Here is a 23,174-nt window from a genome sequence, read left to right on the forward strand (position 1 = left end):
CCCCCAACCTCTGAGCAGGGTCGGCCTGTCAAAACCCCTGCCGCTCTCTGCTCAGTGGAAGGTGATGGGGCGAACCCTTCCCCTAAACGCCTCATAAACTGCCCGGGCAGAGCCCTCGGCCCAGCCACCAGGTCAGTATGCCTTTTACTGCTCAGCTCGATTGCACACCATAAACCCAACCTCACAATGGAATTGCCCCGGAAATTCTCCTCCAAATTATAGAGTTTGGTTCCTTGTGTACAAAGCGCTTCCCATCATTTTCAGAGGGTCCACGCTGCCCGTTCAAGGCATGCTCTCAGGGGGTCCCCAGAGCACAAAAGGCATCAGGCATCGGCAGCTTTCAGACCCGGATGCAACGGAGCCCCATCTCCTGCCTAGTAGACTGCCCACAGGCAAAGGTGGGGAAGTGGGGGGTTGCTGTCAGGGACAGGTGGGTGCCTGGTGATATGTCCTGGGGTACAGAGGCCATAGGCGGTCAATATTCTGGAATGTCCTTTATGGGACATCAGGCTGACAGTGTGTCTCTGTTGACAGAATGGAGGGGGTAAGGGAAAGGGAAAAACCAAATATTCCCAGTACCATGCTTCTGGCAGAAAATGAGAACCTTCCGATGTTAGAAAAAGAAGCAGCAAACAAGGAAAAAACTAGGAGATCAAAGAGGCGGAATTAGACAGCTTTAGACCAATAAATTGTTCCTCGGGTGACACAGAGCAAGATGCAAAGAGAAAGACCGTGGCTGCTGCCGCCGTCTGTCTAGACTCCGGCGACTGGAGCAGCGGACAGCTATGGCGATTAAAGTAGACCCTGCCCTGAGCAAGTGACCAGACAGCCAAATGAAAAGGAGTACAGTTTTGGCCGAGATCAGCGGAAGCCCGCGCTACGGGCTTATTCTTGTAGAGGTTTGCCCGGCACAGGTCCAAACGGTCCTGGCAAAATGCGCTGCCCCTCAGCCTGGGCCAAGGAGACTCAGATACCGCCCGGGAGGCCTCGACCTTTCTGCGCCCAAGTTGGCCCATCGGTTGAGGCCAGCGGATGCCCAAACCACCCTCCTCCCCTCTGGATTCTGGGCTTTTATCTTCCCTTCTGCTTCTGTGGCAGGATTTTAAAATGAAAAGGCTAGGCAATGCTAGGCTTTTAGTAAGACCTCTTTAACTGCATCTTCTTGGATCAATGATTTTCTACTTACTTGACTAAAAAGAAAAATAACACACACACATAAGTGCACTGGGTTATATGTGATAATATTCACCAAAAAACTCAAGGGAGCTGGGCCTGAAGCCGGCTTGTGGAGGCGGGTTTCTAATCAGCCGAGCTCTCTCTGAAAGACACCTCTGCCGCTCTCCTGGAGCGGGGTGCTTACCTATCAAGCGAACCCTTGCTTCTCTGTACCCAACAATCATCAATACTTAAGTCCCACTAAGAAATAAACCCACATCTAGGGCGAATGGAGACTGTGGACAGGCTAGGGCTTGGCGATTTGCTTAACGTTTCCACCCGCTCTCGGTGCTCGGGTGGCTCTTGGGTCTCTGTCCAGTGAGCAGCCTTCGGTGGAAAATCCCCAGCTGAGTCTTCCCCGACGAGTGCAAAGGAGCCCGGCTGGCGCTGGGACTTGTCTGTACAGCTCCTACAGAAGCGGCCCCCAGGCTGCCATGGGGGAGAGTAGTCTTCCAACTCCGGTCGGCCAAGGGCAAGAGAGGTCCCTCCAGCTGATCCCTGAGACCCCGGAGGTCCTGGTGGGCCTACACCTACCTGGGGCCTCCGCGGTCGGTGGAAGGAAGGACTTGCTACCGTTCTGCTTCTTCGCCATTTATTCCTAGTTACACAGATCGCGCTTTCTATCTGCGGTTTGGTTAGATACACAGCCAGAGGCGGCCCTACGGGAAGCTATAAAACCCTTCTTACAATCAGATGCCGTGAAATAGTGTGCACTATATACGGAAATATAATGGAGGCGTGTGTCTATAATGCCAGTGTGTGTGTGTGTGTGTGTGTGTGTGTGTGTGTGTGTGTACAAACCACAAACCGAGAGAAAGGGAATGGAGGGCAGGCGGGGAAAGAAACACCCGGGAGAGATGTCAGCCAAAATCCAGCTCCCAGCTTTACAGCGCGTGCAGAGTGAAGACGCAGGTTGTAAACATTTTGTGGGCTTGGGGGAGACTGTTACGACTCAAATAAATGCACCGCGTGGCGTGTTCACAGCGCTCCCGGGGTGTTTCAAAGGGCTCCGCGTTTGCGTTTTTCGTTCCCCGCTCCAAAACCACTCTACTTGGGGGGTGATCTTCCTCGCAGTGGGCTTGGGAAAGCGCATGGAAGTTTCTGGGGCGTGTTCCCCACCCAGGATTAGGGATAGGCTGGGCCAGGCTTGGGGTCCCCTTCATACTCCTGAGCAGCAATCGCCACAGTGGCTATAGTACTTCCACTGCCCAGGAAATTCGGCAGCGAGCGAAAGAAAGGACTGTTTGCACGACGTGACCTATCCTGGAGCTAAGATATTATTATAATTATTTTAAATTTAATATTTACTTGAGGATAACCAAGTCAGTTCCAGCTCGGTCCCCTGGAATTACCTATCCAGGCAACTCAGCCGCCAGACCCACACGAGACAGTTTCCGAGAAGCCTTTACATCCAGTTTTCAGGCGTCTAATTGTGTTGTCACGTATTCAAGACGGCAGAATGCCGGGGTCCCCGCTTGCCCGCGGGTACTGGCTCGCCTGGCTCTCCACCGGGGGCCTCCAGGGCCGCCGCAGGACCCCGTGGCCACCATGTGTGACCTCTGAAAGCCTTTTTGGGCACCAGGTCCGGGTGCTATTGGCCTTAATCTTTGTGTCTGTCTTCAGGTCAGTCAGGTTCGCCACGAGTTTGGCCGCCTCAAGGCCAGTCCCGGGCTGGGGAAGTGACCCAGAAGCCTTCCCAGCGCCTGGAGCCGCAGCCCTGCAGCCGCCCGGCAGCCCCCAGGTCGGCGCTGTGCCCTGGGGATGGAGAGGCAGCTGGCAGCAGGGCAGGTCGGGAGAGCCCCCGACGCTTGCTAGTTTCCCGGCGAGGTTTCCGACCCAACGTGAGCAGCACCGAAAGCAAACGACCGCAGAACTCTCAAACCTGGGGCTCCCGTTCGTTCCAGAAACGCTCGCGTCAGGTCGACATCTTAGGAACTTCGCTGGGTCCCGGCGGCGGGAGATGGCGGCGTGGACGCCTCTTCCGTGGAGCCATACTGCCATCTGCTGGCCAACTCGCAGCACTGCATCACCGCAGTCCAGGCTGAACTTCGTTAGCAGCCTCCCAAAGGCGCCCCTCTTCCAAAGCCCCGCCAGGGCGCAGTCAGTCCGGCGGGGAGGTGGGGGTCTGCGCGAAGCCCGGAATCTATGCTGCCAGAGGGCAGCGCCCATAAAAAAGCTGTTTCCGCAGCCGCTTTATCGGCAGCAGACAGGGCAAACAAATGAAAGGGCTTTGGTGGAAAATCTTAATTGGGGCTGGACAGTTGTAAACTCATTAAGGACCGAATTCCAGACAGTTCGCAGACCCGGCCTTTATGACACACTCTTACTGCCCATTCTTTGAAGTTCCCTCTGTCTGCAACAACAGAGGGCGTCCCAACTTGGCGATACGGTGGGGGTGGGGGGTCTAGAGGGTTGCCCCATCTCCTGGCGCCCTGGTTCCCGTTTTTTAGGCTTCTTGTCGGAACACAGATAGCTTTGCAGAAGACCCGGGGGTGGATTGAGAGGCGGGGGAGGGAGAGTAAAGAAAAGGTGGAGGAGATGAGGCTCAACTCCAGGCCCATCTAGAAGGCGCTTGGGCCTCCGAAGTTGTGGTGTTCCCCCCGCAGTCCTTTACACCCCATAAACGGTAACAGCCCTCATATTCTTTTATGGCGCTTGGGGCTCCTTGGTTGCCTGGCCCTGTCTCTGCTAGGACCCGTGGTGACGAGGGTAGCGGGTAGGGTCGTGCTGTGCAAGACTCAGACTCCCCAGGGCCTACCTGACAGGACACAGGGGGTGTGGGGAGCAGCTTTCAATCCCGGAGAGTCCCCAAGCGACTGCTACTTGTGGTATTCCGGCTCCCGTTTCTCATCCCCAGCTCTCTGGGTCAGTCTCCCTCCCTCTACCTTCCACCCTTGGTCAGGGAATGTCCCTGGAGTCTCCAGAAACCCAGGCTTGGGATATTGGGGGGCATGAAATGAAAGAATGACCTCTCATCGCTACTGGCTTGCCTTCCCTCAATCCACCCCAACTCCCCAGAGGTCCCTGCCAGCCCAACGGAGGCAGCCTGCCCACAAACGGACACAAGGACACAACGTAGGAAGCCAGGTCTCACTGCCTCCCCTTGTCCAGGCAGCAGCCAGCCTGCTTGGCTTTGCTGAGGCCAGCCGAGGGGTGGTTGCCACAGGTTCTGGCTCCGAAATGCCCGCCAATGGCAAAATAAGAGATCTGTGCTCCTCCACTTCAGGGGGGTCCCCACCCAGAAACTACCCGGGTCCCCCCACACCAAAGAAGAAGGTGCAAAAAGCTGACCCGCAAAAGATAGAAAAGAATCAATATATTTTATTTGGCAAAAAGTTAAATATCTCAACACAATTTGGTCAGTAGGCCTTGAGGTAACTATTGCAAAATATACAGTGTATGTTCAGTCCGATGGAAACCCCAGATTTATCAAGGATACAAATCTACAGTAGCCCGATGGCAGTTTCATAGTGTATAATTTATTATCAATAAAATTAACTCCGTTACAATAAGCATTCATTTCCCCCGATTAAAATTAAACGTAAACCATAGGTAGTAACCTTCTGCACGTATGTATAGCTCCGAATTCCCCACTGTTTTTCTGGTGCAAAACCAATATTAAAACTCATTTGATTACTTTTCTTTAACGTGTGAATTATATATACAATGAGCAAGATAGACCTATAAAGCATGGAAAGACTAAAACGCCCACATTTCAAACGTGGAGAAAACCATGAACCTATGCATCTCGGAGAACTCTCTTTTCCATTTTTTTTTTATTTCACTGGGAAATCCTTACAGCTAGTTTACAACCAAAGGTTAACAGCCTAGTTATACAGAAGACATATTCCACTACAGAGCTATACCCTATGCAACTGTTTTTCTCCCTCATAAACAACCTGAGTTCAAATTGAATCCTAGCTTTCACAATCACAACGGGTGCGTCACCCAGCACAGAAGTTTGAGTCACAAAACATAATTACCACAATAAAACACAGTGTTCAAGTATCTGGGCAGATTGCTCTGTTGCACAAAGAGCAAATTAAATTAACTACACAGACTAAAAACTATATAGCCCACCATCAACAGTTGTGCATTATAAAAAGGTAGTTTTTTTGTTTGTTTTAAGTCAGGAACAGGTAGATTTTTTTAAATATATACAAGCTAGCACATACAACCATCAGCGCTAATGCCCCCTTTATTCATTTTAAGAAAATGGAAAGCTTACAATACCTCCTCCATCAAAGCGGCAGGCCAAAGAGCCAGCCTGAGCAGGGCTTGCCAGGGGGGTGGGGGGGGGATGAGGCCTGGAGGTTACAGACAGCCGCTTTGTGCTGGGTGGTGGAGGCTGGGGTGGGGTGGGGATGGGAGAAGGAAATGGACAGTCCTTTCTTTCTCTAACTCGTTCTCCCTTTTCTAAACGAACACCTAACCCATCACTCGTCTTTTGCTCGGTCCTTGTTGATTTTCTTCATTTTCATCCTGCGGTTCTGGAACCAGATCTTGACCTGCCTCTCGGTGAGGTTGAGCAGCCGGGCTACCTCGTACCTGCGGTCCCGGGTGAGGTACATGTTGAACAGAAACTCTTTCTCTAGTTCCAGCGTTTGGTGTTTGGTATAGGGGCAGCGCTTCTTCCGTGTAGAGCGAGCGTGGAGCCAGTTGGCAGCCGGGTTGCCTGTGGGGGGAAGAGAGACAGAAGTTTAGAGGCTGCAGCTGCCCCTCTGGGGGCTAGGGAACCTTCTTTCTGGGATCTTCGGCCAAAGTGCAGGATGCTGCTGAATTGGTCAGGGAAGGCATTCTGGACACAATAGAAACCCTGGCAGACAGACGCAGGGATGGTCACTTACAATCGCACACAGTAAAAACCCCCCTTTCTCCTCCTCTCCCCTCTTCTCCTTCCTCCCACTCTCCGCATGTTGTGGACAGACAGAGTAAAAGTGGGAAGCAGATCTTCTTGCCACTCAAGGGGAAACCACGCTGCCCTGTGTTCCTGTAGCAAGCTTGGTATTTCTTTTCTCCCTCTCACTGGCTGTATCTTCCCTTCCCCACCTTTCCTTCTATTCTCCCCCACTCCTCCTTTGACCTCCCATGGAGGCTGATAGCTTAGCAGGCCCCGTAAGGTGCCCCAGGAGCTCGAAAAGCGTTGTTGATCATTTCTTCAGTTTATTTAAATAATCTGGCATGGGGACTCTCATGGTCCGGCTGCCTGCAGCCTCATCTTGGCCAGGATTTACGCTGCCACTGGCTGAAGGGAAGAAGCGGAGGGCGTCTGCTGGCTTCCCCAGCTTCCCGGGTCAAGCTGCCCGGCTGTCGCTGCTGCCTCCGCTCGTGGACAATCTAGCCGCATAAAAGACTCTCAGCCACGCTGCTTTCGAAGAACGGCCCAAAGTATCTCTCTGTCCTGGTCCGGGGCAGCCAAGGAGAGGGGCGGCTGGTCTTGGCTCGGCCCGCAGAGCCCGCCCCGCCCCTCCCCTCTCTCGGCAACAGCAGCTTCCCCTCCCCCTGGAGCCCAGCGGGCCGGCTTGTCACTGCTCTCTGGACTTGGGGCCCTATGCGTGGTGTCCCAAACAGCAACTTCTGACTCCTGGACCCTGCTCAGGAGACTCCCAGCGCGGGCGAAGGCAGGCTCGAGAGGATGGTGGTGGGCCGGCAGATCCCGGTGGCCGGCGTGGAGGCGGTGGCCGGTCTGGAGGGAGGAGACACTTACTGGGATCGATGGGGGGCTTGTCTCCGCCGCTCTCATTCTCAGCATTGTTTTCGGAGAAGGCGCCTTCGCTGGGCTGTTTTTCTCTATCAACTGGAGGAGAACCACAAGCATAGTCAGTCAGGGACAAAGTGTGAGTGTCAAGCGTGGGACAGTCACCCCTTCTGGCCGACAGCGGTTCAGGTTTAATGCCATAAGGCCGGCTGGAGGGCAAGCCCGCGAAGGAGAGCGCGCCGGGCGTGGGCTCCAGCCAGGAGCGCATGTACCTGCCGTCCGGCGCCGCCGCCGCCACAGGCGCCTGGGGGTGCACGTAGGGGTGATGATGGTGATACACTGCGTTGGCGCCCGCCGCGTGCACCGGATTCCACGAGGCGCCGAATACCGCCGCCTTGGACTGGAAGCTGCACGGGCTGAAGTCGGGGTGCTCAGCCAGCGCCGCGGCCTGCCGGGGGGGCTGGCCCAGAGCCCCTGGCGCATAGCGGCCGGCGCCCAGCTCGTCTGCGGCGTCCGCGCCCAACAAGAACGAGTCCACGTAGTAGTTGCCCAGGGCCCCGGTGGTGGCCATCGCTGTGCCCCGCGCCCAGCCGGCCGGCCCGACCCGAGGAAATTATGAAACTGCAGATTTCATGTAACAACTTGGTGGCACCAGGGGGGGAAGTACAGTCACCTAATAAGTTGCCGGCGCCCGCTCCCCCATTGGCCGCGCGCGTCACGTGTCCGCCCAGCAGAACAATAACGCGTAAATCACTCCGCACGCTATTAATGGCCCGGTGTTTTGCAGTCATAATTTTTATAGCAAAAGCCATATGTTTTTATGCAAAGGGATCGCGACGCTCCACGATCGGGTTTGTTTTAATTGTGGCCAACGAAGATTAAAAGATCAAATCTGGCCTTGCCTCTGTACTCCTTCCCCTCCCACCGCCACCACCAGACATACACTTCTTAAGCGGACTATTTTATATCACAATTAATCACGCCATCAGCAAGGCGCGGGTCCCGCGTGCGAGTGCGGCCAGCGGAGCCCCTCACATAAAATTAGACAATAATTGAAGTCATAAAAAAGCAGCCAAATCGCATTCTCGCTCTACTGTATTTAAATCTATATTTATGATATTTCATAAGGAGTTATTGTTTCAGAAGCCACACAGGCTGGTGGGAAGTTGGGAACAACTAACAGATTCGTTTGCCTCGCCGTGGCTCCCAGTTGTAAAAATTTACGAGGACTTGGAAAGGTTAAATTAGACTGTTGTGTTTGGTTGGCGGGCCTCCTGTAAATAATCCCTGCGGTCCCGGGAGATGCGAGTTTACGCCCGGCCCAACGCAAAAAGTCAAATTCAACGCAGTATCAGTCCTCAACTGAGCCACCACCGCCCCGCCTGAGCGCGCTGGACAGGGACAGGCTGCGGAGAGGGCACCGCCCATTGTGGGTCCCTGAAATCTGCCGGACTGGAGTGCGGGGTGCCTGGGCAACTGCCAGATTCACCGCTGCGCCTCCAAACGAGGGCCCCATGGAGGAGCGGCCAGGGAGTTTGCGGCAGCCCTCGTGGAGGCGAACCATTTGAAAGACTGCTGTGTCTGCGTTTGGCCCTGACAGGGTGCACAAGATCTCCCAGGCCAGAACCAAAATCCCTGGACCCACGCAGTACGCAACCGAACCCTGCGTAGAGACCTGAAAGGCCCTAACTCTGAGCTCTGCAGGCCTCTTCACGCTCCCCAAACCTGAGCTGTGGGAGAAATGCCAGGCATCACCAATGGAAAGCGAGTTGGGCCTGGAAAAGGCAGACCCGCCTAAGAGACCCTGGGGCTCCACTTGCTGAGAGACCCGCACCAGCAGAGTGGCCGGCCCCTGGACCCATTTGGACTCTTCTAGACACCTTCCTTCCCCGTCGCAGCCCTGGCCCTCCCTGGGTTACCCAGTGGGCCCGTGGCTTAGTGGAAAGCTACAAGTGAAGCCGCAGCAGCTCAAGTCCAGGGCTAGAAATTAAAACGGGGAGGAGCACTGAGCGAGGACTTTAATCCCATTCTTTGGTTGGCCAAATTGAAGAGGGTATTTCTTCTCCCTTGGAGTCTTTCAAGGATAGATTAGACGACTGTGACCTCTCTGTTAAATGAAAGAAAAAAAAACCCACCCCAAATCTGAACAAAAAGGAGCAACTCCTAAAAAACAGGGTAATTAAATTCACGTGTGAACACTGCCTGCAAAAGTGTGTTTCTCATTAGCCCACTTCCCTGGCGGTGAGGGCAGGCGGCCTCGGTGTTTCCATCTCTTTTTCTGCCTTCACCCTTCCCAACAGATCCAGTAACCGCCTCCCTCCCTCAGCCCCATACCCACCCCATACCCATCCCGAGACATCTCTATCCGGAGCAGGGACGGACTAATGCCAGGCTCTCCCTAAGAGTGGGACTGCAGAACAGCTCAGAACAACAGAGTGCCCCATCCTCAGCCGAAGCTGAAGAGAAAAGTGGCCGACACAATGAACTCCAACGTGGCCAGTTCTGGCCGCCTCAGCCACCTTCCCCCTAATATTTTCCTTTTCCTGTAAATTCCTTGGCGTCATCCCCACTCCACACACACACCAAATCCCAAGCTGTCCCAAATATCAGGCAGTTTCCCCAACCTCTGAAATTTTCATTAAGAAAAATTAAACTCTGAGGAAGCCTTCATTCCTAATTGGAATTGTCTGTAAATGGACTGGACATGCCTGGCTGCCTTTTCTACTTTTTGTACCCAGACAAGACGCAAATTATTAGTAGTATTTTTTAAATAACAGAGCTGTTTCTTTTAAATAGTCTAACACCCAAAATTGAAAGTTTCTTAAATAATCTGCAGGCATTGTGGGTTAAGCAGTCAGAACTGGTGCCTAGAAGGGGGGAAATCACAAAACTAAATATTATACTTTTTTAATCAAGAGGTTGGGGAGAGAATATTCAAGTTCTGGTGTCTGCTTTTATTTTGGAAGTGAAAGGGTTTGTATGTGCATAAAGAAATAACAAACGGGTGTAGTTACAAAGGGCTCCTTCTTTCCTCAGAGTTTTAAAACCTTGGCCTCCACAGCAAATCTTATACTCAGATCCAGGATTGGAAAAAAACAGAGGTGTTGAGGGGAATGCTGAGTAGCTGGCCTTTCAGATAACAGGCCAGCGGAGTGAGCAATGAAACAGTTCCTAGATCCCCAGTTGGACAGAGGAAAGGAAGCACTGTTCCCTGGACAGGATTCTAAAAACCCACTTGTGCGTGTTGGAGGCTAAGGAGGGGTGGGAATTGTTTTATTCTTCCCAGAGTGAGAATGGTCAGCCTGGTTTCCAAGGGTGGAACAATTTGGAAAAAAGACTTAAATTTGCCTTTCAATGGTTCTGGAATTTGAAATTCCTTTTCTCTACTATTTGAAATAAACCAGCACTGGATGTACCCCCTGCATCAGGTTGCATATCAAACATATTCCAAACTTATAAACTACTGGTAAACAAATGGTGAATCTTTGACTTAGTGAGGCTCCCTTATGCTGGCCAAAGCCGGAGCTGGGACTGGCAGGCCCAGGGGAGAGCCCAAGAAGCCCGCAGGAGGGATTCCCTGCGTGGCCATGCTTCACCGAGCCTTGGAGGGTCTCTGCCCAGGCCCTAGCCTCAGGTTCCCAGCGAAGGTCCCTTCCCACCGAGTGGGCGTCCAGAAGTGCCGCCAACGCCCCCCTAATCGGATTCCCTAGGCGGCTGTTGAGCACCAGGCGGAGAAGGAACGGAACGCAAGGCCGCCGCCATCCGGTCGTGATCGTAACCGAGGCCTTGTCTGCGCAGCGGCAGGCACGCCAGGCCCGGATCCACAGACCTGGACAGCCGTCCCACGCTAGCCATTCGGCGGGAGATTCCCACCTTTACTTGAGTGCACAGAGAAAAATGAAACACCCACCCCCTTCCCACCTCCAGCCTCTCCCCAAGTCAACCCTGGGTCCTTCCCAGAGGGAGTTAGTGAGGAGAGAAGGTGGACATAGAAAGAAAACTGGACACAGAGACCCCAAGATGAAAGGGGAAGAAAGGGGAAAGAGAGAAAGAAGGAGGGGAGGGGTTGAAGACAGAGGAAGGAAGGAAGGAAGGAAGGAAGGAAGGAAGGAAGAAGACACAGAGACAACTCCTGGAGCAGCAGGCAGCTTACAGCAAAGGGTAAGTGACAAGGCCAGGATCCCAACCTCTCTTAGTTTGGCCTGCATGTCCACTAGCAAAGGAACCTTTCCAGGTCTCTGACCCTGAATTGGATCTGGTAGTATCCCATTCTTGGAGGAGGATGGCTAGTGTCCCTTGCAGCCAGGAGCAGGCCCCCAACCGGCTCAGGGTTGAAGCTGCGCCCCTGACCTTGAATGGCCTGGGGCCCAGAATTCCTACCACGCCCTTGGCGTCCTCTAAGGAACAGCTAACCTGACTGTACCTGCTCTGGGACTGGTGGGGATGGGGAGTGTGGCCAGCAGTCTGGCAAAGCGCTAAGAAGGAGGTAGGGACCAGGTTTCTGCTCGTAAGAAGCCGAGAATGCCACCGTAGGCCTGGCACGACCAGAGCCAAGATGCCCCGCCCGCTCTGGCCCCCCGCGCACACAGGTACCTGCAGACGATTTCAACTGAAGTAATGAAGGCAGTGTCGTGCTGTCGAGAGAAAGGTGGATCCCAACAACAGGAAACTACCTAAATCACCGACCAGTTCTGATGCTGCCCGCGCAGGGCTGCCTCGCCCGCTGCCGCCGCCACCGCCGCCGCCACTGTAGCCGCCACGGAAGAACCCTGCGATCGCGCCCGTCCCGGCCCCTCGCCAACCTGCGCCAGCCGCTACCACTGTGTGCCCTGGGCTGCCGCTAAGGCGCCGCGGAGGGAGAAGCCACGGCCCCGAAAGGTAAACCTAGGAGAGGGAGGGGTGCAAGGTAAGGAGAGAGGAAAAGGGAAGAGGGGGGAAAGCGAGAAAAGAGGAGAGAACGAGCAGTGTGCGTGGTGATTTCCCAAATCTTGCAGCTCAGCGAGCTGGCGCCAAGCGGAGGCGACCCTGGGCGACTCAAAAGCGCCGGGGACTGCATCGAGCCCGGCTGCCGGTCTGGTCTCGGCCTCCTGCGCTCGCTCCGCGCTGCTCGCTCTCCCCCTCTCTCCCTCCCTGCCCGCCAGCCAGCCGGGGCGCGCGCTCCCGCGCCCCCTCCCCCCTAGCGTCGCCGCCCCCCCCCTCCCGCGAGCAGGAAACGCGTGGCCCAGCGGAGGGCGACCAGGTGGGGGAGGCCCTGTTAGGAGGGGGTGGGGGGCATGCAGCCAGGCCTGGTCTACCTAACTGCTGGCGCGGATGCTAAAGACCCGCTGTGGGCCCAGCCTGCTGTGGGGTTCCTTGGCTGGGGGTCATCTAAGACCAGGGGACCCACAAAATAACCCGCCTCTGCAGGGCTCCGAAAGAAATCCTGTTTGGCTTCCTCTGTCTATGCAGCTCCCCTCTCAACTGAAACCACTGGTCCAAGACAGCCACAATCCAGATATACTAGCAAGTCATAAAACTGAACAAAAGCCGACAAACCTTAAGGCACCAGGGCTATAGGGCCCAGACAAATTACGACCGTCTAGGTAATATTTAAATAGATGCCTAAAGTAATTGCAGGGGGCGCGGGCTAGTCCTCCTGTTGTAAAAGTGGTGGCCAGGATAAAGTGGAAGGTGAAGATAAGAAGTAAAAAAAAAAAAAAAAAAAAAAAAAAAAAAAAACCCTAAAAAGTTCATTCCACAGCTTTTATTCTTCTATAGAACATAAACATCGTCTTTTTTCCACGCACAGCAGCATTACAATATTAATTTATTCTGATTTAAGATTAGAAGTAAATAGAGCTAGAACTAACATTTATAATAATGATAGAATGCATTTGCATAAAACAAGATTGGCAATTTTTCATAATAATAGACATTTATACAGATTTGTATTTAAAGTTTTTTTTCTGCACCTACAGGTTTCACCCTTTTATGCATGTAACTTCACAGTATAAAGGAAAGCCAAACAATGTCTCCCTTCTCTAGTCGATTCCGCTTGTCCCAGCCCTCCTAGGCTTCTGTGAATTTTGGAAAGAAAAAATGAGAAAAAAGCTTTTAAAAAAAATTTAAAAACCTCCACAAGATAGGGAGAATTGTGGTGTGCTTGTCAAATGTTACCAATGGTAACAATTATTTAATGACAAAAATTCCACTAAATCCGCATGTACAAGCAGAACTACATTAGGTAATTTATCTATAGTCAGAAGTATGGAAATCCAGAGGTAAGTGAGATAATTTAGTCAAACACTGCAAAACCTACACAAACTGGAAGAGAAGCTTCCTTCTCCTGGTCATTCTATTTGTTTTCTTTTAACGCTGGGCTATCTTACAGAGGAAGGAAAAATTAATCTTTCTGACTCTCAATTTTCCAATTAGCCAAAGTCAAGCCCTTTTGCCAACCTGCATGTCCATGCCTGTAAGCTCTTCTCTTTGCCAAGGAAGAAAAGAAGAAAGAAAAAAGAAACCCAGGGGCCTGTATCCCCTGATTAAACACAGCCCAGCACTCCAGGCAGGCCAGACCAGTGGCGGCTCCTTGCACCATTGACCTCAGGCCAGACACCTCAGCGCCTACAATGGAACCTCGGCCTTCGGACTAGGTTTGCCCAGGGCCCCTGCAAGAAACCAGCTCCACTAAGGAGAACAGGGGCCATTTCAAGCAGTGGGATCTAGAGATAGCAAACCATTCCAATGATCACTTGACGCTTAGGACACTAGCTATCTCTATAGAATTTCAGCATGATATGGCTTTTTCCCCTAGAAAACAACAAATAAACCAGCACCAAGCAAACAGACACACACACACACACAAAAAAAAAAAAAACCACACACACACACACACAAAAAGAACAAACCAGCCCTGCACAGATGTAATGGTCTGCAAGATGGTGAGTGTGGGAGGGAGGAATGGGGCTCCAGCACAGGTGAGTTCCTGGGCAGAGGCCGAAGACAGAGGGAAGATAACGGCTCTCTGGTATCAGAAAAAAAAAATGGCATTGCCTGAAGCTTCATCAGGAAAAATTAAAGTTGGCTGTGAGCTCCCGGATCCGGTTTTCTCGGTTCATTTTCTTCAATTTCATTCTACGATTCTGAAACCAGATTTTCACTTGTCTGTCCGTGAGGTGGACGCTGCGGCTGATCTCTAGGCGCCGCTCTCGGGTAAGGTACATGTTGAACAGAAATTCCTTCTCCAGCTCCAGCGTCTGGTGCTTGGTGTAGGGGCAGCGCTTTTTCCTGCCGCTCTTTGCAGTGAGCCAGTTGGCTGCATTTTCACCTTTGGAGTTGCCTGGCATTTAAGAGAATAAAAAGGGGACGTTTAAATCAAGGCCACTAAGGCTGTGTGCAGGACTGAACCAGGGAGGTCTCTGCCATAAGAGGGATGCCTGAAGTCACACATAGGTATGCCACCTTTTCTTGCCCAAGGAAAGCAGTTCCTCCAAAAGGCAAAAATGCAGTGAACTTCTAATATGCATTCATCTTCCCAATTTACATTTTCCTCCATTTTCCCCCAAACACCTGTTTTAGCACAAAGCTGCCAGGCACTTGCAGAATGCAAGGCCCGGGAGGGCAAGCTGTATATCTTGAACTTAACGCCTTTCTTTGCTTCTCACCCCTAGGCAGGCAAGCATTTCCTGCAGCCCCCAGGTTGGGGGGAGAAGGGTGCTTACTTGGAATGAGGGCGTGGAGCATGGTTGTGTCTTACTCCAGCCCCCTGTTTGCCCATAGCTGGATGAGGAGAGTGAAGAGGGCGTAGTTGGAACACCGCAAAGGCTCGAGAAACTGATTGGGGTCAAGGGCCCTCCCTCACATCTCTCCAGGAGCCAGGGGCGCACATTCTGGGCGATTCCGGGTTCCAGGGAAAGCTAAATGGTTCCTCTATGACTTTCAGCTCAAGGCCCCGGCACACCGGTCGGATTTGCCTTCTCTTATCCCCGCAACCAGAATTCCCGCCCCTCCAACAACTTTGAAAAAAAAGCATGGGGGATCGTAAACTCGAACTTCGCCGGTTAATGGGCTTATTTATTGGTGCTGGCGGCTGCTTATTTTGGATGCCTTACAAACATCCGCGCTATCTGCGGGCGAGCTACTTTCCCTCCCTCCTCCTCCCCCCCGCGTGGGCCGCGCCTCGCCTCTCAGGCTGGGCCCAGACCGCGGCTTTGGGGTGCTCCGGGCCACGGAGCAGGGCACGACAAGAGGGGGCAGCTCTCCTGCGTCCTCACCCCAGTCGGGGTGAGCCGAGGCCAGCATGGAGGACGTCTTGGTGTGGGTGCTAAGCTGGATATGAATTTTTACTGCGCCCCCACGCCCAAATATTAAAAAGCAAGTTCACAAGGTCAGCCTGCCTGCAGCTCCGGCCAAAGCCGGCCGGCTGCTACACGGACTCCTGGCTCTGCTTCTTCCCTTTTCTGGGTCTGTGCTGTCTGCCCGCCTGACTGCGGCCCTTCAGCGTGCCCTGCTTACCCAGGGAGTCCTTCTCAGGCGAGGCTTTGCTGCTCTCGGAAGGGGCCGGGGAGAGCTCCTCGGCGGCCGAGGACGACGCGTGCGCCTCCTCCTCGCCCTGCGAGCCCCCGCTCCCGCCACCGCAAGCCAGCGTGGGGGGAGGCGGCGAATCGAGGACTCGCTCCTTCCGGGCTGCTTCCACCGAGCCGGAGGCGAGCGCGGGTGGCGGGTCGAATCCGCGCCCCGGGGGCTGCGCGGGAAACGGACCCGCGCCGAGCTGCTGTGCGCTGCCACCGCTCCCGTAGCCCTTAGCAGCGCCATAGGCCTGGGAGAGGCGGAAGTAGCCCGGCACTGGCACCCCGCTGGAGGTGCCCAGGGGGCAGCCGTCGGGCTGCGGACCCCGCGGGAAGGGGGCCAGCTCGGCAGCGGCGGCGGCAGAGCCTTTGGGGCATTTGTCTGCCGAGTCGTAGAGGCAGTAGGAGCTCTCCTCTTTGATGTTCTGCGCGAAAGAGCACGAGGTGGCCTGCGGCTGGGGCTGGGATGGTTGCGGCGGGGGGTGTTGGGGCTGCTGGGGTTGCGGCGGCGGAGGCCCCTCCGGTGGCTCCATTCGGCACGACCGGGGCGCGTCCAGCCACAAGTCTAGAGGCGCGGGAGCGTAGCCGTGAGCCCCAGGACCCAGGCCCCCGCTGCCGCCGCCGCCACCCGGCGACACCGCCTCATTGCGCTTGCTGCCCAGAGCCGGGAAGAGCCCGCAGCTCTGCAGCCCGTAGGGCAGGTCGGCGGCCGGCGGCAGGTAGACCCCGCCGTGGGCGTAGTAGCCGCTGCTGCCGCCGCCGCCCCCCGCGCCACCGCCACCACCGCCAGCCTCGCCTCTGCCGGAGCTGATGAGCGAGTCGACCAAAAAAGAGTTCGCGGCGGGGCTCTCCGAGCATGACATTGTTGTGGGATAATTTGGCGAAGGAAGCAGATAGCCCTTTCTGGCTGACATTTCTTGTGCAAAACATGCTGAATACGATTAGCAATCCCCCCGCACCGCGGCGGTCGCCCGCAGCCAATCCTGAGCTAGAGTTTCCGCGCGACCACTCCCAGTTTGGTTTCGTAGGCGCGGGGCCGCTCTCTGAGGGCGCCCTCCGAGCCCGCGATTGATATAAATATGTAATCTCTATTGATGGGCCGCGAGACGCACACCCGATACCCCAGCTCAAAGGCCAGGAGCTGAGGGGGCTGCCTCAATGTGGCTGGTGGGGGGATTGGCCCCTAAGCTTGCTCCGCCCATAGCCGGATGCGAGCCCGCACTAGGGGTCTGTTGGAAGGGCCCTCGGGTCCCCCGCAGTTAACGAGTGGGGTGTTTATGGTGTGCACCCCAGCGTTCCTTGGGTGCTCCCCATCCTTGTTTGAACCAGCCACTAGCCGCGCTCTAATCACTAGGCGGACCCTCAAGTTCTTCCCGTTCAGCTCAGGACCTGGAGTCATCTCCCAAAAGTGATAGACCTGGCCCTAAGGCCAGGAAAACCTGGGGTGGGGGGTCGGATATCCAGGTCGGACTGAAAGCTGGTAACTGCCACTTCTTTTTGCATGCCTCACAGAAATTCTTCCAAAATGCGAGTATTGGCACCTCTGGCCTCTAAGCTCTTCTCCCTTCATTAATAGGTGGATCCTATGGTTGGAATGTTCACCTGGTTTGTCTCTGCTGCTCCTGTTGGTGGGCCTTGGCATGAGAAGGGGAAACAATGGAAGCACTGGCAACCTTGGCTAAAAAGTTCCCCAACCCTTATTCAGACACCAGCACCAAGTCCAGGCATCTACAGCTCCATAAGCCCCAGAGCATCCAAGCTCATGTGCAGTATTGAGGGGATAAAAGAAACACCGAATTCAGGGTCTTTGGCTTGCCTGTAGCTGAAGATTTGAAGGGGAAAACTTGGAGGAAGAAATAGCCGTTGGACACCTATGGGGAACTATTCAGGAGCTCTCCCTTTAGCTTTGGTATTCATAAGCTCCCAGAGACTATGACAAGAACCAGTGTCACCACACTTCTGCCTTTTCATCCCCTCCCTTCTCCCCCCCCCCTTTCCAAACTCGTGGCTGGGGCAGCCCTCACTCCCAGGGTGTGTACATTTTAACAAGGCCCATGGTGAAGAAATCTGTTCCCTGCAAAGCTGGGTTGGGCTGTTGTAACAGTTATAGGAGCTTTCTGAGTCCAGGCTCTTTGCTCAGCAGACACCTACCCTGGCTGTAGAGATCCGGTCTCAGTAAAATGGAAACAGCAGACCCAAAGCACCGGCCCCAAATATGGGCCTCATACATGCCTCAGAAAATGCGACCTTTTCCTCCTGGATCCAGAGGAACCTAAGAGGTCCTTACCTTCCCCCTGGCTACAGCTGACGGGGGTACCCGAGTCCTATCGCCCCAGCTAGCTCCCGTCCCTGCAGCGGTCTAGCCCGGTACTGCTGAACACCGGGATCCTAGGAAGGTTACCGCTTCAGGCCTCTGTGATCAAGGGAAGCAGCGGGGGATAAACCTTGGCATCCCGGGGTGATTTGCAAGCACTTGGCCTTGTCCCTCGCATTATGAATCCATTCGAGGAAAAAGCCAGGCCTGAGAAGACCCTGAGAGCGCAAGAAAGCAAGCGGCAGTGTCCCAGCTTTGGCTTCTGATTTGCAAGCAGTTGCGGCCTCTGCCGCTGAGGCTGCTTGCGCGGTGCGTAGTGCCCCGAAGCTGCGCCGCGGCTGCGGTGCATGCAGTCACTTTCACCTTTGCGCCCCCTTGGTGACTGGCTCTGAGGACTGGGCATCTGATGTGGAGAAGAGGGAGGTAGAAAGAGAAAGAGGAAGAAAGAAAGAACAGGGGGGAAGAAAATAGAAGGGGTGAGAGGGCATAGCACCGAGTCGTTCTCTCCAATCTAACAGGGTCTTGAGGCGAAAGTAGCAGGCAACCGAACGAAGTCAGGGGTCTGTGCAGAGATCATAAACTGTCCTCGCTCTCCCACGCAAGGCCCGGGCAAATTCCAAGCTGCAAAGCCCAGGAGGCCAATAAAGCTCCGTAAGGAAAGCTTCAGACCGCAGAATTCTAGAACCTTTCCACTGTCCTTAGCCTCCGAATCGACCTGGTCCTTACTCAGGTCGCCAGGAGGGTGGAACTGACTGGGACTCTTCTACTTTGTGGGAAATGCTACAAAGCTGAGGACTGCCTGAGAAGGGGCTTTGCCCTTCAGTAAAATCCATTTCTCTCAGGAAAGCTCTGCCCAGTGGAAAGTACCCCCAAGAATGGTGGGGGTTCCTTAGGAGACCTGCCGCCTCTGTGGCCCAAATGCAGAAGGCAACTTCCCAAGCTCTAGGAAAGGGCCAGTAGACATTGGAGAGAATGCTTGAGAAAATTCAATTTTTAAGAAAAGAAAAATTAAATGAAAGGCAATCATCTAAACCTGCCTTTGTAAACCTTTCTGAAAATTAAGTCCACTCTAGAAAATCTAAGCCCCGTTCAGGCTCTTATCCTGTGAAAAATGTACTTCTGTGCATTTTTACAACTTATCCTAATATTTTAAAGGTGCTCACAGATCTCACAAACCTTTTCCCATGGATGTTCCAGAATATTCCAGAACTCTCTTTGGTAAGACAAGCAAACCTGGTGGGTGCCCCATTTCAGGCAGGTCCAGGTCTGGTCAGGGCCTTGTAGGGTAGCCAAATGGGCTTCTAGGCTGAATGGGAACCAAAGGCATGCACATACCAACCCAAGTTACAAAAGCCAGTTTGGTAGTGCATCTGCTACAAGGAGGCTGCCCCAGCTGCCTAGTAGAGGAGCTAGAGGCTGCTGCATCTCACAGACCATGGCATTGGCATTTGAGTCTTCACCGAAGACTCAACTCGAACTTTGGGGACAAGCAGATGTTTTTCTCCAGTCTTTCCCTCTTGAAATAAACCAAATGGGATGATGGTTTTGTGCTATTTCTTACTTTAAACAACAAAGTATAAACCAGAATGGTAGCTCCTCTCTGGCCCAAAACCATGCTGCTTCTTGAGCCCAGATAATGGAGTATAAGCCTTGGGCCTGCAGGGCAGACTGGCCTGCCTCTGCCACTTCAGACTGGAAGATGTGCATATAACAGAAGCTCAAGTTAAACACCACTGCCCTCTCACTTTGTCTCAGAGTTCCTGGCAACCCAAACCACCCCCAAAGATCCATACTCCCTAGACTGAAAAACCAAGCTTCCTTTACAGAATATTCCATTTTATGGATCGACTGGGGTTAAAAAACACAGTTCAATTGCAGCCCGGTCCCTTGACCAACCCCTCTCCCTTTCCCCATTTGCTTTCTTTCTTCTCTCTTTTTCCCCCTCCCTCAACCTCAGGATGCCTTTGACCTAAAACTTTGGTGCCTGCTTGCTTCAGTCAGGCCCCTGAAGTGGTTATGGGGCAGTTGCCAAGGGTCTGCATTTTATTTGGGAGAAAACAGCTCCCATTTCTACCTGGGTAATAACATTGCCCTCTCCCTCATGGCTATGAAGTTGAAGTAAATTTCAGGTCGGTAGGCTATTGCCTTTGGCAAAGATTACGTTGCATTTCATGTAATAGCAGACTGGATTTCTCCTCTTGAGTAGAGTTTTCAAATGATGAGAAATCTGTTATTACAAAAAATTATTTTTAAAAATATTAGATACTAAAATTAAGATAGCCAGTAAGCAATTTGCAGCTGGAGATTGTTCTCAATGCTTTCGGTGCTCAGAATTATCTGACTGATTGAGGACATGGTTTTTCCCCCGCCACGGAAGAAAAATAAATGCTACCTCTATGTATTTGAAAGCTTTACCAAAAATCCTGGACTTCTCAGATTTATATATATACAATGTATTTAGATAATTTTTTTTGTAAGCTGTGATCTTCTCCTGTTCATCTTTAAGAATGCAAACATTTCCAAGGATATTTGATGTCTATGCTGTCTACACTAAAACAATCAGCTTAAAATTTTTTTCTAAATCCAGTCACTGAGCTGGCCCTTCTTTCTTAATGGGGAGGTGTTGGAGACTTTACATGTACTCTCTAAGTTTACTTCCCTTAGTTTTGTCCATAAATTGCCTCTGGCCTTGGGAGTAAAGGCAGCTCTGGGATGTTAGGGAAGGTTCTGGCTATGAAGAGCATCATGCCGGCGCCCACTGCTTCATGTGGTTGCCTTGTTCTGGCAGAGTTCGGGAGCCTGTGCCCCACAGAGACTAGTGACTTTGATAGGCAAAATTTACATATACATGCATCCACACAGACCAGCAACATCTACTTTCTCTGAGATTACATCCCCTCCCCAGACCTGCATTGCATATTTGTTCAAAGAAAAAAAAAAAACACTTCAAGAAACTAATGCAAATGTAGTAAAATAAAAATGTAAATATGAAAAAGGGGAGATTTAATGTTGGTCTTTGAAATGTAAATGAAATTATTATTTAAAACTTATTTTATGAAAACCCTGGTAGAAAGATTGTTCCATCAGTTTATTCCCAGTAGTAGCTTTTGAACATGTATAGGTATTTGTCAATACAATCTTTGCATAGACACACACAAAAACATCTCATTTTTACATCTGAAATATTGCTGTGATATCCCAACTAGGTTCACAACTATACATTCCAAATAAGCAATGCAAACTTCTCTGGCAGCCTCAAAACTCAAGTGCGACTCATCCCAGTTCTCCTTTTTGGGAACAAAGGTTTCCTCCAGGCTACTGGGCAGAAAGAGAAACCGCACCTAGAAGAAACCAGAAACCGCTCCTATCTACCCAGGGAAGAAGCTTGCCCCAGCGACCAAGGATGCTGACCACCTCGTTGTTTATAATAGAAACATTCTGTTTCCCCCAGTTCTACCATGGCTCTCGCGCTCTCTCTCTCTCTCTTTTTTTTTTTTTTTTTTTTGGCATCACGAACCCCCTTTCCAGAACAGCTGGAACGTTTTTCTCCTAGATACCCCCTATCCCTGGCTCATTCAATTTAGGATATTTCTACAAAATCCAAGGATCGCCTTGGGTGAAATGGTAGCTCAGGGGGCTAAAACCGTCAACTTTTCCACTTAGGCCTTCCCTCGCTTTCCAACCTTAGGAAGGAACGTGGGGGTGGGGTGGGGGCATAAATTGAACTCCTACAGCGTCACAGGGGCACAAAAACCCAGCCGCGTTCCCCAGCCCTGCTCAGACATCGGCCACCTCCCCACTCCCACCCCAGCCCGAATGAAATCGCTAAACTTGTGGCCTCTTACCTTGACACATTCCCGAAATCATTGCCAAGGGACGACTGGCTTCTCTGCTCGGTGACGCCTGTGAGGCCTAGAGAGGGTGCGTTGTTTGAAATTACAACACCCACCACTTCTTGACGGTGAGCCCCCCTTTTTTGATACGAAGGGGAGTGGGACAAGTGAAATAATGTAACGTGCTGCTCTTAGAATCAGAAGCGAACAAAGGCCAAGAATCGCGCTGGGGTTCCCGGCTCCCCGGCGGCTTTGACATTGATCGGAAGTGCGCCATCTCGTGGCCACAGAGCTCCTAGGCCGGGCCGGAGCTCCAGCTGGAGCCGAGAGCGAAGCAGGCTCCAGGCAGAGAGAGAGAGAATGTGCCCAGCCTGCGCTGCTAAAGAGATCTCATTTTTACATCTAAGAAATTGCTGCAAAACCCCAGCCGGGTTTATAGCGGTGCATTCCAAATATGCAAATTGGCCGGCCCGGGACGGGTTTACGACCACATTGTCACAGCCATCGGAGGATGGGCTTTTATAGGGCTCAGAAATCAAACCCGCACCCGCTCGCCGCCAGCCCGCTAGCAGTTCTCCTGGCTAGACTCTCTAGCAACTTTGGAGACTTTGGTTAATCTTTAACCATCCCAAAGGAAGTCTTTCTCTAAACCGTGGGCTTCACTGCCCACCCACTCCCTGCCCCCCAAGAAAATCCTTGTTCACCTCTGAGGTCTTTCAACCTAGACATTCATCTGAGACCAGTCCCACTCCTCTTTCAGCTCCATTTCCCCAGTCGCGCCAGTTAGACAAACACACAAACAAATAAACAAAGCAGTGTCTGGGGTGTGTGTGTGGGGGGGGCACTCTCCAAATTCCATCCTCTCTGCAGCTCTGGTCCAGCCTGGGTGGCTAGGCAGAGGGTGGGGTGAGGGTGGGTGGGGGTGGGGTGGGCGACAAAAGGCTCTGGCCTTTCAGACCTGCCCCTCAAGGTTATGGGTGATGTCCAAATTTAAGGCAGAAGTTCAAAGGCAGGAAACAAAGAGGAAACCAGCATCTTTCTTTCCTCAACGGAAAAGGCAGCCTCAGCTGGGAACTGGGAGAAAGTGACCCTAGAGATTCCAGAGACTCTGCTCTGCCTTGGGGCCCAGACTATCTCTCTTTTGCTGAAGAGATCCCCAGGGCACCCTAGGGTGCTTGCACTTCAGCCCTCCTAGTCCTGAAGTAAACAAGCCCAACCCCCAGACACATTGGCCACCTCAAATCCCAAGGTCTTTTCCCAGCATGGGGGTCAGCCTAAGAGGGTGAAAGCTCTTATTTCAGACCCTGAGTTAACCTATTTCTGGGAACCCACTTTGCAAGTGGGCCTGGCCATAGTTCCCTAAGCCTGGCTCCTTTTGGAGTTAAATCCTGGCTCAGTCACCTCCTCATCTTCTCAGGGTAGCTTGCACCTTTCCTGGTGGTGGTGTGTGTGTGTGCGTGTGCACACACTTGTGTGTATGTTGGGGGAGGGCAACATTTGCCAGTAAAAGAGGATGGTCAGACCAGAACCCAATACTCAAGTTTCCACCATCTTTATTTCCCTTG

At 52.8% G+C, this 23,174-nt stretch overlaps 2 protein-coding genes across 2 annotated transcripts; both read right to left on the reverse strand.

Annotated features, from left to right (window-relative positions):
• Positions 1–4,516: 4,516 nt before the first annotated feature.
• On the reverse strand, positions 4,517–9,199 carry HOXA9 (homeobox A9). Its single transcript, XM_004676802.2, has 2 exons — positions 6,923–9,199; positions 4,517–5,890 (listed from the first exon to the last, which is right to left on the reverse strand). Exons 1-2 carry the CDS (start codon positions 7,482–7,484, stop codon positions 5,652–5,654), a joined length of 801 nt encoding a protein of 266 aa, XP_004676859.1. The 5' UTR covers positions 7,485–9,199; the 3' UTR covers positions 4,517–5,651.
• A 3,435-nt stretch (positions 9,200–12,634) lies between these two features.
• On the reverse strand, positions 12,635–16,400 carry HOXA10 (homeobox A10). Its single transcript, XM_004676801.1, has 2 exons — positions 15,410–16,400; positions 12,635–14,234 (listed from the first exon to the last, which is right to left on the reverse strand). Exons 1-2 carry the CDS (start codon positions 16,374–16,376, stop codon positions 13,960–13,962), a joined length of 1,242 nt encoding a protein of 413 aa, XP_004676858.1. The 5' UTR covers positions 16,377–16,400; the 3' UTR covers positions 12,635–13,959.
• Positions 16,401–23,174: the final 6,774 nt, after the last annotated feature.

Source organism: Condylura cristata, unplaced genomic scaffold (assembly GCF_000260355.1).
Source record: "Condylura cristata isolate star-nosed mole 26May11 unplaced genomic scaffold, ConCri1.0 scaffold00005, whole genome shotgun sequence".
Taxonomy (NCBI): domain Eukaryota; kingdom Metazoa; phylum Chordata; class Mammalia; order Eulipotyphla; family Talpidae; genus Condylura; species Condylura cristata.

Coding starts and splice junctions, on each gene's coding strand:
- HOXA9 (XM_004676802.2), bottom strand. CDS start 7,484: ATGGCCACCACCGGGGCCCTGGGCAACTACTACGTGGACTCGTTCTTG. Junction 5,891..6,922: donor CAAGCCCCCCATCGATCCCA/GTAAGTGTCTCC, acceptor TTCCCCCCACAG/GCAACCCGGCTGCCAACTGG.
- HOXA10 (XM_004676801.1), bottom strand. CDS start 16,376: ATGTCAGCCAGAAAGGGCTATCTGCTTCCTTCGCCAAATTATCCCACA. Junction 14,235..15,409: donor GCCTGAGAAGGACTCCCTGG/GTAAGCAGGGCA, acceptor CTTAAATGCCAG/GCAACTCCAAAGGTGAAAAT.